General features: G+C 37.0%; 1 protein-coding gene across 4 annotated transcripts in view; it reads right to left on the bottom strand.

Annotated features, from left to right (window-relative positions):
* Window positions 1-966: 966 nt before the first annotated feature.
* TPD52L1 (TPD52 like 1) overlaps window positions 967-13573 on the bottom strand; it is an 85661-nt gene continuing 73054 nt past the window's right edge. Inside the window, exons 5-7 of one of the 4 annotated variants that reach the window (XM_039854269.1) lie at window positions 9460-9498; window positions 6455-6515; window positions 967-1912 (exon numbers count right to left, since the gene is read on the bottom strand). In XM_039854269.1, the coding sequence (XP_039710203.1) occupies window positions 1787-1912; window positions 6455-6515; window positions 9460-9498 (226 nt within the window). In that variant the 3' untranslated portion in view covers window positions 967-1786. The remainder of the gene's footprint in view (window positions 1913-6454; window positions 6516-9459; window positions 9499-13573) is intronic. The other 3 variants (XM_039854270.1, XM_039854271.1, XM_039854272.1) reach the window with 3 other exon arrangements.

Here is a 13573-nt window from a genome sequence, read left to right as displayed (position 1 = left end):
AAGGGAAGGCAAACCCTACTACCTTTGCAAACCTGATCAATATTTTGGTGTGGAATATGATGCCTGTCTCTTTAATTCAAATGTCAGTTTCCATTTGAAGGAGACCCTTTAGGCTGGCCTGGTGTGAATTCTAGGCTGCGTTTCTTTGGAAACTCTACAGTATCCATGGATACCCAATCTGCAGGAAGCAAGGTGCATGATCTCTTCAGCAGCAGCACACGCATGTACATACAGCTGCTCTGCTTTGAAAAGAGCAGTGCTTCTCTGCATCAAAATATTGCTGCATCATAGCAACAGTATTTAAACAGTGATAAATGCTTGAAAATCAGCAATGTATGATCATTATTGGAGAGACAATTGGTAGGAAAACAGAACTACATCAGTCAGTATTTTGGAGTTTTTTTCTCCTGACACGAAAACATGCACACAAAATAAGGTTCAAATATTTATAACCAGATTTTCTGTGGCCCAGGAGTTTTATTTGGGATGTTTTGCCATCTGTGATATTCATAAATTCATAGACTTTGGAAGCCTCTACTGGGTCAGACTTAATGCTGGTCACTTAATCATTATCCCAGTTTTCCATTTACCCATCAAGTGAGGTTTCACACAGTCCTAAACCTTCCTCACTGAGGTAATAAGTTTAAAAACAATATAAATATTTGAGCATTCTCACTTAAAAAAAAATGCTTTTTTTTTTTCCTCGAAAGATAAGAGTCCGAGACCTCAGATTATGTGATGCCGAATCGGCTTGATTTTCAGTTAGATAGGTATACAGTTTGTCCTGTTCCATTAATTTGACTAGAATTTTTCAGATTGGTTTTATTTCACTCTCACTTTAATAAATTTTAAAAATGAACAAACTATAGGTTATATATATTACATGGATTACATATTTAACTATATAATAGGTAAATATATATATGATATATATATATAGATTATATATATATAAATTGTGATTATTTTTTTGGTTAGTCCAATCTGTATACATTTAAAAACATCTATAGGATGCATCTCTGCTACCTAGTAACAAATATAAGTTCCTATTTAGAAAAGAAACATGTGATGTGGAAGGTTAACTACTACTCGATGTAGATTAGAGAGAATTTTAGAATTAAAGATTATTTTAGCATCCTAAGGTAGTTAAGGTTATAATTACTTACATACTCTCATATTCACTAGATTAGAAGTTGATTTAAAATAGTGTCTGCAGAATCATAGCTACCACCTTTTAAGGTCATCAATAACCCTGAAGACTTAAAAAAACGGTTCAAAGTCATCATTAAAATCGATTATTTTAATTGCTTAAATAAACATGTAATTGATGTAGGTGAGGGACATCACAAGCAGTTTGATGAAATTGCTGTGTCATCCCATTGCTGGAGACAGAAAGAGCTCCACCCAGTGGGGTGACTGAACTGAAAGGAAGTTCTCACTCAGCCTTCAAAGACATGCACAAGGTAAAGGAGTCCGAGCAAAAATCAAAACAAATAATTAATAGCTCGTGTCAGGAAAATATGTTTGAGTTACACAGAGAAGGGTCATGATCAATTATGTACGTGCTCAAGTCAGGGCATTCGGAAAGATAATCTAATGAATACTGAAGTGTGATGGTCAAGTGGTCCATTATCAACACAAACAGAAACGGAAATCATTTTATTAAACTCTATGGTGAGGCCATTTGAAGAACAGGATCAAGGCCTGGATTTCCCAGCGGGATTTTGGTCTTCACATCTGCCGTGCGCAGGCGGCGAAGGGCCTCCGGGGCGCGGGGCTTGCAGCCCTAGCACTGCAGCTCCTCTTCCGCGCGCCGAAGGCCGCCTGCCGCGCTCTGCGCGCTGGCGTGGGCCGTGGAGCTGAGCACCGCCTCAAAGCTGCCTCCGCCGTGGTTCGCCCCGCCTACTTTCGTCTGAAATGGCCAGAGACGCAAAAATGCAGTTAGTTCTTTACCTCTGTAATGTTTTTGGAGGAGTGATAACTTTCAAGAAACACTTTTTCTTTTTCTTGAGGGGATGTAAAGGGTGTAGAGAAGTTAATTTCCTTTAACAGAGTGCTAGGATGTCATTCGAACTCGTGTTCTGGGATTGGATTAGTAACTTTCATTTTGTACAATTTTAGCAACGCTCTCTTTATCTCTTCTACATTTAAGATTCTCAGTCCCTTCAGGAGCATAACCAGATCTGTAGATTTGGACCATCTACTCACCCAGAGAATCCATTCAATCAAAACGGAACTGGACTTTATAGTCCCCTCATTTTACAAATGTATGGATATTTTTAAGTGACTTTATCTTAGGTGTTCTACTTGAGATTTAGCAAGACAATATGAATTTCTGAACAAATGTCCTTTGAAAAGCAGTGACTCAACTGGTCTCTGCTTTGAGAGTTGGAGATGAACCAAGTCTGGAGCACTGGTCACTTTCCATCTTCCTAAACAGTTGCCTTTATAGGAGGAAAATCCCTTAAAATGCAAAGTTATGATGTTTTACGAGGCTCCCTTTTTGTGTACTTGTTATCGGCTAATAAGAACAGACTCAGGAAGAAATCAATTTATAACTAAAAGAAATATAGTTAAGTATTTTGGAAAATTCCTTATTCAAAAGTCCTTCAAAAGAATATTTAATGGTCCAAAATGTTTAATGAAAGTCATTCAGGGTCACACTGGCCTTCTTTTAAGCATTAACACTATGGAAAACATACTCTTGAGGGAAAGAAAGGTATGGAATAGATAATGTTGCCAATCCTAAAATGCTACCTGCATCTCACTGTCACCAAAGTGATCACTCACAAGAACATAAGCCACAATGGGAAATGAATGTATCCACCTACTGCCTCGCCTGCCGTTCTAAAGCCTTAACCAGGGTTTAAAAGCAGTTCCATCACTGCAAAACAAACACAATTTTCTCCAGTTGTCATTAAAATCCCCGTCTGCCCCTTTAAATTCAATTACTAAGTTGCAATTTTCCATCTGCTAAGGTTGGGAAACTTGTTTTGGAAAGAGGCAGATAATAAATATCTTAGGCCTGGGAATCACATAGTAGCTGTCACGAATACTCAAATCAGCCACTGTAGAAAGCAGCCGAAGACAATGCATGCAAGTGAATGAGCACAGCTGTGTTTCAAAAAGACTTGTATAGACACTGAAATGTGAATTTCATGTAATTTGATTTTCACACGTCTCAAAATATTATTCTTTGATTTTTTTTTCAGCTATTATAAAAACGTAAAAAACATTCTTAGCTTACAGGCCATTCAAAAAATAGGTGACCAGCTGGATTGGGCATACCAGCCTAAGTTTATCAACCTCTGGCACAGAACATTGATTTGTCCTCCAGTCAGTGTTACTTTAGCACTGCTTTCAATTATGTGATTTTTCAGCATGCTTCTTTCTTTCCTGAGAGAAACAAGATTAATCCAACATAATCTGCTCTATGAAGAGTTCCCATTCTCTTCTTTATTTTATTCGTATTCTCTTTTGACATAGAAGTCACAGACAATATTGTATCAGATGAATATCAATTACTGATATTTCCTTCTGGGCTTTGTTTCATTCCTCTCTCCTAGTTCTTGATTTTCTCACATCAAAATAGAAAAACCAAGGAGGAGGGAACTGCTCTGAAATATAGCAATTTGGCTAGAGGGAAGTGAAATAAAGGGGTTTCCTAACCATGTGGGTTTAATGACTGCTCACCGCAATACTCTAGGCAAGGACCTGCTTAAGCAAAGTTGTGAACAATAAACCTCTCTTGGACCCTCCCTTCATAATGGTTTTCCATCCAAGAATTTGTCAATTTGTTCCCCAAATTCTAATTGTTCTTTGCAAAATATTTTATTTGAATCATTGAATTGGGCTTCCTAATCTTTCATAATAAAATAGCTGGATGAAAGGACACAAAGAAACAATGAGTATAATATATCTTGCCTTTTTTAAGGTTTTAATTCAGGTCATGCAATATAGTCATCAAAAAGTAGGTGTGCTAAAAATATGGTCTGGTTGACATATTAAAAGGGATGTAGTTACACATGATTCAGGGGGACATGGTAGTATATACCCAATAAGTGTGCTCACTGAGTGTACAGGTGACACCAGCTGAGACGTCATCAAGTAATACATTGATGTACTACAGGGATATAGGCAGAAAGGACTAAATGTTATATGATTATGATGAATTGGAAAGTTTTTCATGGACCATCAATTGGGTATAAAGGAAGAACAATCAATTGGGTCCAAATGCCACATGGTGTGTGACAGACTGTGTGAGAAGATGGCAGGAATGGACCTCAGTTCACAGCAGAACATTATTTCTAATAGAACACAAATATGAATATGATTCCCTTTCAGTGGTGTTTTTAAAATCAAACTTTAAAGCAGTATATGGGAATGGAGATGCAGCAAGCAATTTCACTCATCCTTACTGATCTGTGAGTCATTCCCTCAGCAGGAAACAACTTCAGTATCCATAACTGAAGAACGTTACAGATATTTTATGAAAGACTGAGGCCACGAAAGTAAACCATGCAGAGAATAAGCCATATAAAGAAGGGTTAAACATCTATGATTTAGTCTGGATTGAAAAAGAATGAGCAATTTGTAATTATTGAGGAAGTGGGAGGTGTGTTACAAAGCATGACTATTAGCTATTCTCCATTGCCTGGGTGGGCAGAAAAAGAGGTACTGGGCATTGATCATGATGTAGGAAGTGAGTGGGATGTGAGTCTTGTTAAACCCATTAGCAATCATGCAGACACAGAACCCACTTTCAGGAGGTACTGACACAGGCTAGTATCCAGTTGGCTAAGTTAGTTTTGCGCATGTCTGATGGAGGAGGCAGGCTCTATACCTTCCATCCCAATGAAGTAATAAAGTGAGAGGCTAAGAGTTTGGGTCAAACACTTAAATCATAAAATCATATGTGAGCTGTGAGCTTACCAGAGTTTCCTAAAAGCAAATGAAAATAGATTGCTCTTTATTCTTCTTTTACTTTTTCATAGCTCCTTCTTCTAAAGAAAATCTAAAAAGTACTTCTTCTATGTCAGAACTTAGATGTCTAACAAGCAACAGAGTTCATTCTCTTTGGAGTGTCTAGGGCTGAGAATCAAATGTTGAGAAAATGACTCCTAGATTTTTTTGAGCCTTTTGTTTTGAAACTAGATATTCTAGCAAGAGAAATGTCCAAGATACTGCATGTCTCTCCATATCCAAAGTTTTTCCTACAAATGAGAGCAATTTAGTGGCTTCTGCTGGTCACTCAGTAAGCGATGATGTTGACAAGCAGAGCAGTGAAACTGCACAACCAGAAGCTGCTGCTAAATGAAACCAATGAAGGTAAGATAAATGCCGAGTAATAATTTTGTCCTGGGCCTTAAACCACCTAATCTCAGGCCAAATAAAGTATAAGATTATGCTAAAGACCCTCCCCTAAAGGGAAAGACCCTCCAGGTCAAAATCAGTAAGAGCGTCCAGGAACTCTAGTAACCTCACAGACCCTTCTCAGCCAGCACATGTGAGAGGAGGATGGTGACAGAGGATTCAGAAGCAGCTGGATACTCAGCATGGGGTTTTAATCTGGTTAAATAGCTCATACATATTCTTAATTTTCCCAATAACAGAGAAATACAGAAATGGACTGCATACAAAATAGTGATAATGATACCAGGGTGTAATAAGTCATCGTTTAGGTGATATCTTTAAAAAAATCTTAGCAGTTTCAATGATTTTTCCTATTTTAAAAGTTCTGTACATTTTAGGACCAGACAATTTTTATTTTTGCTCTTTTTCCCTCTGCAGACTAACTTACTTCGGTACAAACAATAGATTCAATGAATTTTTTTAGCACCTACTATGCAATAGGCATATTTTTAGTTTATACCCAGGGATCAAATGCACTATTACAAAATAATGCATTTTGTGACTCAGCTTTATTTTCCTTGAATGCTAACAACTGTGTGGTGTTTAGTATGTGAACTGAGTAAACAAATCTAGGCAGTTGACAGGTAGTGGATGGCAGTATAACACAGGGAGCCAAGTTTGTTTTAGCTAGTCCATATCCAAACCAGAGGAACTTTGAGCTGTTATTGAACTTTCACTTACAATATAAATTCAGAATTCACATATCCTTTATCCTATCTACATCATCTCTCACATATCTACTATTGAGGAAATAGCATTAAGAGTTCTAAACAGTGAGGAGAAGAACACAAACCCTAATTCACCGTAATGAACAATTCATCCTGAATGGTTTACATGAACAACTTTGTAAGGATACAGTGATGCTCTTCAATATTGGTTTTAATTATGGATTTATATGTGAAGAAAAGGACTGACTCTGTGCAAGACTTGCTTTCTTGGCTGCACCAAATGCTGGTGGCCCCACCATTGGAACTAATTTCAGCTAGGACTATGCTGTCCTGATTCAGTAGACCCAGTGACACAAAATTCACTTCATCTGTACCTTAAGGCTTGTGACAGTTGTCTCAACCCTCTCCTCAAATGATTTGAAAGTAGGAGAATTCCTAAAATAACAAAAAGAGAGAGGTCAGCTCCAAAGACCCAGCTGTCTCAGCAACCATGGGGTCTGGTTTCTGCTCTTGTAAACATCACCTTTGCGCCTGAGCTAGCTGTTGGTTTACCACCTACACAAACCATGTTTTAACATATATTTCACTTCTGCTAGGTTAGATCCAGGAACCATAACCTGACATGGACTCTTCCTAAATAAAAGAGCCAGAAACTCCACTGTAGAATAAATAATATAGCATTTGGCAGTGACACTGCTGTTAAAATGCCTTGAGACACTGTAAATCACTTTTAATGAGTTGAAGGAGCGACAGCTTAATTTTCATCTACCAATTGTTTCTGTCACAACACTCTTTTTCCAAACTCTTTTTTTTTTTTTCATGCATGAAAAGACTATCTTAAGAATGTTGTATTTGGCTTTTCCCACTTGGAATTTTAAAGTTACTCATTGCAGTGAATGCGAGACTGGACAGAAATAACCCAAGGAAAAAAGGGTTCATAAGGTTTTTTTTTTTTCTTTTCATTGCCTTAAAAAGTAACCACTTGGTCAACTTCCATGAAGAGATGTTTCTGAAAGTTAATGCTTTGATTATTATAAGTTGAAATATCACTTGTCTAATGCTTGATCAAAATGGTGTTAGCATGTGGTATTTTTCCTCCTGAAGAGGATATGCCTATTTGTTCTCTTATGAGAGACAACCTTTGACATTTTATTAGTGACTCATCATTGTGTTAAATAATCTCTATAGCATTTTGTCACTATAAGCATTAAATACTTCACGTGGTGCTTTTTGGTTTCCTATATTGGATTTGACCACATGACATGATTTAATGACAGCATTACCATTAAGAATGACATTACCAAGTCCAACTAAAGAAACAAAAACGGAACTAAAAATGCATCTTAAAGCATATATCCTTGTTAGCTTTCAGCAATGATTGCCATCATTTTCAGATCAAATAACTCAACTGAATGTTACTATATATTAGACAATCCACTTGTTATTCTCTCTCGAGTGCGGTAGAAATAAAATAAGAGGAATAGTCTATAAAATATAGGCTTCATTGTATGGTGTAGGATGAAGCATGGCTCTAATACTATCAAGAGGAAACTAATATAGAGAATACATTTTTGAAGGAATTTGGCTTATTACAGATTGTCTCTTAAGACTCTGACACTCCAGATAGTCATAAACGCATTTGCAGTTAGGCCATATGAATTAACAATGGTGAGATAAGCAGGCCTGAGCATGGCATCACATCTTGTATTTGATTCAAACATAAGTCCAATTCTTATGAGTAATCCTCCAAATACCTCTTTTTCATGATGATATATTAGTGAAATTACACTTGAATGACTCAAAAGTTACACTTATTAATACCTGACTTCCACTGCGGATTCTATTTGGCCCAGTCTGCTCGCATGATTGCTGTCATCCATCAGTTACACAGGACTGCAGTAGGCAGACAGTTTAGCCTAATAGTTCATGGGTATGTTAGATGAGTAAAATCTTTTTTTTTTTTTTAAGTTCATTTCAGGCAAGTTCATGAGGACTGCATTTGACCCACAGCCACAAGATAGATTCCTGGTTCACAGAGCAAAATCACATTAATTTTTTGCAAGCCTCCTTTGGACACTCGGACTTAAAAATTTGACAAGTAAAGGAGCTGAGAGCCTCAGGTTGCACTACCAGTTTGGGTATTCTTGTGCTAGGGGGAGCAAGTCATTCAAATACGAGCTAGGCAATCTCAAATCTATGCTCTCGATTTACCACCAAATTTGGGAAATCAAATACTGTTGTTAAATTTCCAAAGTAACCAAATAACCCTAGTGTAGAAGAGGTATTATCAGACATAACAAAACAGACATTCCTCTAACTAAATTACAGTAAAATATGTGCCGGAGAATAGAGAAATTATTTACTCAGATTTAATCACATCATATACTACTACAAACTTTTAGCACTGCAAATGACCCCAGAAAGAAGTTGACTTCAGTGCTCTCTAACTATTTAGAGTAACTGAGCCCCCTTTAAAATGTATGTACACCACAATATATGATATAAAACAGGCAGAGAAGCACAGTTCCAACTGAAGTGGGGAAGGGTCCCAGAGGCTGGATTCCTACTCTGTCACCACCACCACCGAGGCAGCCCAAGGCCAGTACCATGGGAAGAGCAGTAAATCTGGTTCTAGCCTCATTGTAAACATGATGAAACTGAGGTGAGTTTTCCAAGGCCGCAAAGTTCATTCTTGGCAGAGCTGGGCTACAACCTACATCTTCTGATTCCCAGTCTAACATTCATTCCTCTGTACTACTATTAGCTTGATTTCATGTGATTGTATCACAAAATCAAGCAAAACTGGAAGTGGAGAACATCTTAGTTTTCATCCAGCCCATAATTTTAATGACATTTTTATTGTTCAACAGACACTTCACCTTAATATATACCTTAAAAATTTGTAATGACATCCTTTCCACGACTGTAGCCCTCTTAATCTCCTATCCTTCCATTTAAACTTTCTTCCAGGCTTGCATTTAATTCTGGTGAGATAAGAAACATCTCTGCCAGTTGCTCAGGCCTTGTATTAAGTGCTCTACAGAGGATACTTTTTTATAACTCACAAGGACCATATGAGGTAGGTCTTATTTCTCCTGGTATGTGGATAAAAGAGGTAGGTTAAATAACTTGTCTCAGGTCACACAAATCAGGAGAGGCTGGATTTAGGCCAATGCGTATGGTCAAGCTCATTGCGCCTACAATACTTCTGTAGAATTGTCAGCCTTTTCTCCTGAGGGCCATCAGAAAAGAGAATGAGGTAGGTAGGTCATGGTACTTACTTTCAAAGGGAGACAAAACCCACAAAGTAAATATCAATAAAGTAATACTTCATATACATTTTGCATTAATATTATGTAAAATAATTTACACACGTTACCTCATAGCAGGCATACTTATGGAATGGCGAATGGAGTAGCTTCAGGGCAAAAGCAGATTAAACGGAAGAAAGAAAAAAGAAGATAGCACAATGTAAGTACATGAGAAACTCCCTATTCACAGTTCTGAAACGTTAATTTCAGCTATCTGCAGTATTTGCTGCCCACCCCACCAAGATGATATTTGTTATTGTTGGGAACATGGGCCACAGTTGCTTCCAAGGATACAAAGGAAGAGCTGCATATTATTTTACTTCCTGGAGGTTTCCTGTAGGTCAGGGAATCTGAGGAGAATGTCTGGTTTCCCCCTGGTCAGCTCATTAGCCTCTGGGCATCTTCTCCAGGTCCAGCTCCCTCTCTACTCTTTGTTCCTGGTCAGAACCACAGGAAGGGCAGTATCCAGGAAATAGAGCCAAGGCAGGTAAAAACTAGTCATTCCATTGTAGAGAAATTCTCTCCAGGGGAATATACAGAGTTAACACAAGACAATCAAGGAAACACACATCATGCAAACACAATTCACAGTCGGGATTTCTGCCTCCATTCTAAAACACCGATGCAAATATTAACATTTCTAAGAACTCTAAGACTTCTCAACCAATTAATCCAAGGGTAGCTGACTCATGTTCCCTCTGATTGACTGCCTGTTATTTCTATGTGAGTTTCACTCAGAAATAGGGTTCATTTTCCTGGGCTAGTGTTTCTCCATCGCACCTTCCAACACCATCCCTGCTTTCTCTCCTCCTGAGACGGGATCAAACTCATCACCTTTCCCCAACAATATCCACTGAGGTCATTAATATGGGTGGCACTCTACTAGAGCTCAGACAGAAAAGGACAAAGAAATTCAGGGGATACCTATGGTCCTATCTTAGATACTCCATTTGGAAACTATAGGCAAAATATTTCTCAGAAATTACATGAGAAAAGGACAAATCCCCCCAGCCCGAAAAGTATATAATAAGATTCCAGCTAAAAAAAGAAAAAAGCTTAATTCAGAGGCTCGGAACGATGTCTGCACACTTCCTAACACTCCTAACACATGTGCTTCTCCGGTAACATTTTTCCTCTTCAACTTTAGAAAGTACAAAGCTGAAGATGGACCATCCCCATAAGTAACAATTACCAGTTACAAGAAGTTCGGAAAAACATGGCAATGTAGAGAAAATAATTTTTGGTTTCTCGACCTTTACTTTCTACAAGTTTTATAAAAACAAACAACTCCCAGCATCCACGTTACTTCTTTTCTTCTTTCTATGGATCTTCGTTCTATGGATCTCTGCCAATATAGGAAGGAATGATGCAGAAAAAGAGATCGGTAAGAGATTGCTCAGCAAGTGAAACTGGTGTAAATGACCCAGAAATGAAATAAATATGTCCGAATGCATTAGGTGCCCTAGACTCTGTAATTCCCTGGTCATGAACACTTTCAGGAAAAGACATCTATATTTTTGGCTGAGGCACACCCACAGTGTGAAAGAAACAGAGGGCTCTGGGGGAGAAACAATGGATAGCAAGGAGCCAGCAGGGCCCCACAGGCAGCGCTTACCCAATGGAGTGAGATCTGCAGTGAGGGCAGCACAGGAGAGAACAGTGGGAACAGAGTTAGGAGATCAGGATGCAAAGCAATGACAACACTGGCCGTTATCCCCTCTTTCAAGAGCCCGGAGCAAAGATTAGGTAACTCCATTTATTACTTCTTTTGAGTATATTGAATTTTTAATGTGTCTTAACAATTATTTTACCAACCTGTTATAAGCTGTGCTTCTATTATTCTCATGAATATTTAGAATGGTTAGACTCGCTAATAAAATTATGTGCCTCTTCCAAAGACTTCATCTCCACTAGATCACACACAGTTTGAACAAATTCACTGAGAAGTTTCAGGAAGATGTCAATATTATAAAAGTTATTCCAACAGCTCGACTTTCTTCACAGTACTTTCACAAATGTGACCTCATTGTAACTTCACAGGAAACATCTTAGTTGGGTAGCTATTAACGTTATTTTATGGATGGAGAAGGAGACCTAGCAATTCCATGGCTGGGCTAAGGGGACTTTACTTAATGGCTATCAGGGGAGATGGAAAATTATAGCTTGGGAAATATTACTTATTTTTATAAAACGTATAAATTAAATTCTAACATAGGCCTTCTCATTCAGTAATTAAAATGCCCAAGTCCTAGGTTTTCAAAATCCATACGTATTAACTTGGAATTACTTTAAAGAAAAACAAGAGGTACTGTTTTTCATCTCAGGTGTTTGAATTTGGTGGAAATCTTTTTGAACAAGTTTAGAAATTTGTTCTCAGAATGCACAAATGAATTTTATCATGTAACTAATAACAATATAGAAAAACATGATACTTTTAAACCAAAAAGGGATTCATGGTAAAATGTCTGCAATAAAATTTTAAAATTTTCCCACTATCATTTTATAAATTGGCAAATTAATTTGAAAAAATAAAAATGTATTAATTTTTCTTATTTAAAAGTCTTTATTAGAGTAAACTTAAGCAATTTTCAAACATGATTTTTATTATATTATTTCTTCTAGCATAATTAATTTATTTATTTTTAATTTTTATTTCTTTTAGGCAAGGCAACCCTTGGTTGACCTCACAGATTGCAAGGAACTTCTAGCATAATTTAAAATTAAAAATTCTTTGTAAAACTTGTTGCTTTCACAGGAATTTATCCTCACTTATATAAAATGTCAAATATTATAGTTAGAGAAAAAAACGTAACTGAAAATACAGGTCTACATATTATAGGACCATTATCTGAGTCTCCATTAACAGGCTATATTTCCCAGTAGTTCGTAATGAAAACGTTGTGTCCCCTGTAGAGAATAATAATTAATGAAAAGTTTGGGACTCCTAGGAAATAGATTACCTATTACACGAAAACAAAGCCACATGGAAACAGGAGGAAAGCAGTTGACACAACCTTGATACTGTACCCGATAGTGTATGAACATGAATATGTTAACATATTGCATATGTGAAACAGTCTTCATTCTTTACCACTTAGAAAAATGAACACAACCTTTATGAAATACAGTGTGCTTCTGTTAATGGATTCTCCCTAATTTTTGTAGTATGGGGCCACCTTGTAACTGAGATGGTCAATTAGTCAAGATGAAAGCTACCTAGCATTTATTGAGTTGAATACATGGCAGGCTCTCTTCTGCTACTTTTATAATAGCTCAATAACATTGTTATTCTTATCCCCATTTCATACTGAGAACACCCAGATACAGGCAACCTAAGTTACATCTGGCCTCCTCATTACCTGAAGTAGAATCACCTGGGAGCTTGTCACAAATGCAGATTCCTAGATTCCACCCAAGACCTGTTAAGACACAATCTTGGAGAGGTGCAATCTGGAAATATGTATTTTAAACAAGCTTCAGAGGTGTTTGTAAATTTCCCTTAAAAATGGAGAAACACTATTCTAGTATTATTCTGAGGTCCCAGTGTTCAAGTGAAAGGTTTCAACTACCTATGTAAAGAACGGATTTTATAAACACGGAAATACTTTTTCTTGGATATAACCGGTAATAGGGTCTTCCCTTTTTAAGGAATTATTTAATTAGTTCAGATAAATGTTTTATTGCCATTGAAATCACTGCAAATTTTATTTGTAATAAAAGGCAGCAGCTGCCTCTTCTGCCCTGCGTGACTCGGGGTTCCATGTATCTTCTTACAGCTAGAAGTAAATTTTATTTGTAATAAAATTAAGGTTACTTAATAATCCAGGATGTTTACTTGTTCATCATATGCTACCTCTGAAGAATTTCAATGGCTTTTCCTTATCGCATTATTAGTAAAAATGAAGATAAAATAATGTGTTCAGATCCATGTACATGTACTTAACTCTAGCTTCATGAATGCCAAGATGCGCATGAATACTGGGCACAATTCAGCAATTTTTGAGGCCAAAAAAATAACTAAAACATAAAGATATAAATATTTGCCTCTAGATAGCAAAACTACAGGGTGATAAAAAGTAATAGTTTAAGAATCTATTCAAATAATGCATATAGATCTTTTGAAAAGAAGAAATTTAAGATGTACTTTAAGTTTTTTAAAAGTAAATTTGATTTTTAGAGAGA

This window comes from Pteropus medius, unplaced genomic scaffold (genome assembly GCF_902729225.1).
Source record: "Pteropus medius unplaced genomic scaffold, Ma_sr-lr_union100, whole genome shotgun sequence".
Classification (NCBI taxonomy): domain Eukaryota; kingdom Metazoa; phylum Chordata; class Mammalia; order Chiroptera; family Pteropodidae; genus Pteropus; species Pteropus medius.
The sequence above is the reverse complement of the archived record's forward strand: the minus strand, read 5'-3'. Positions and strand labels throughout refer to the sequence as shown.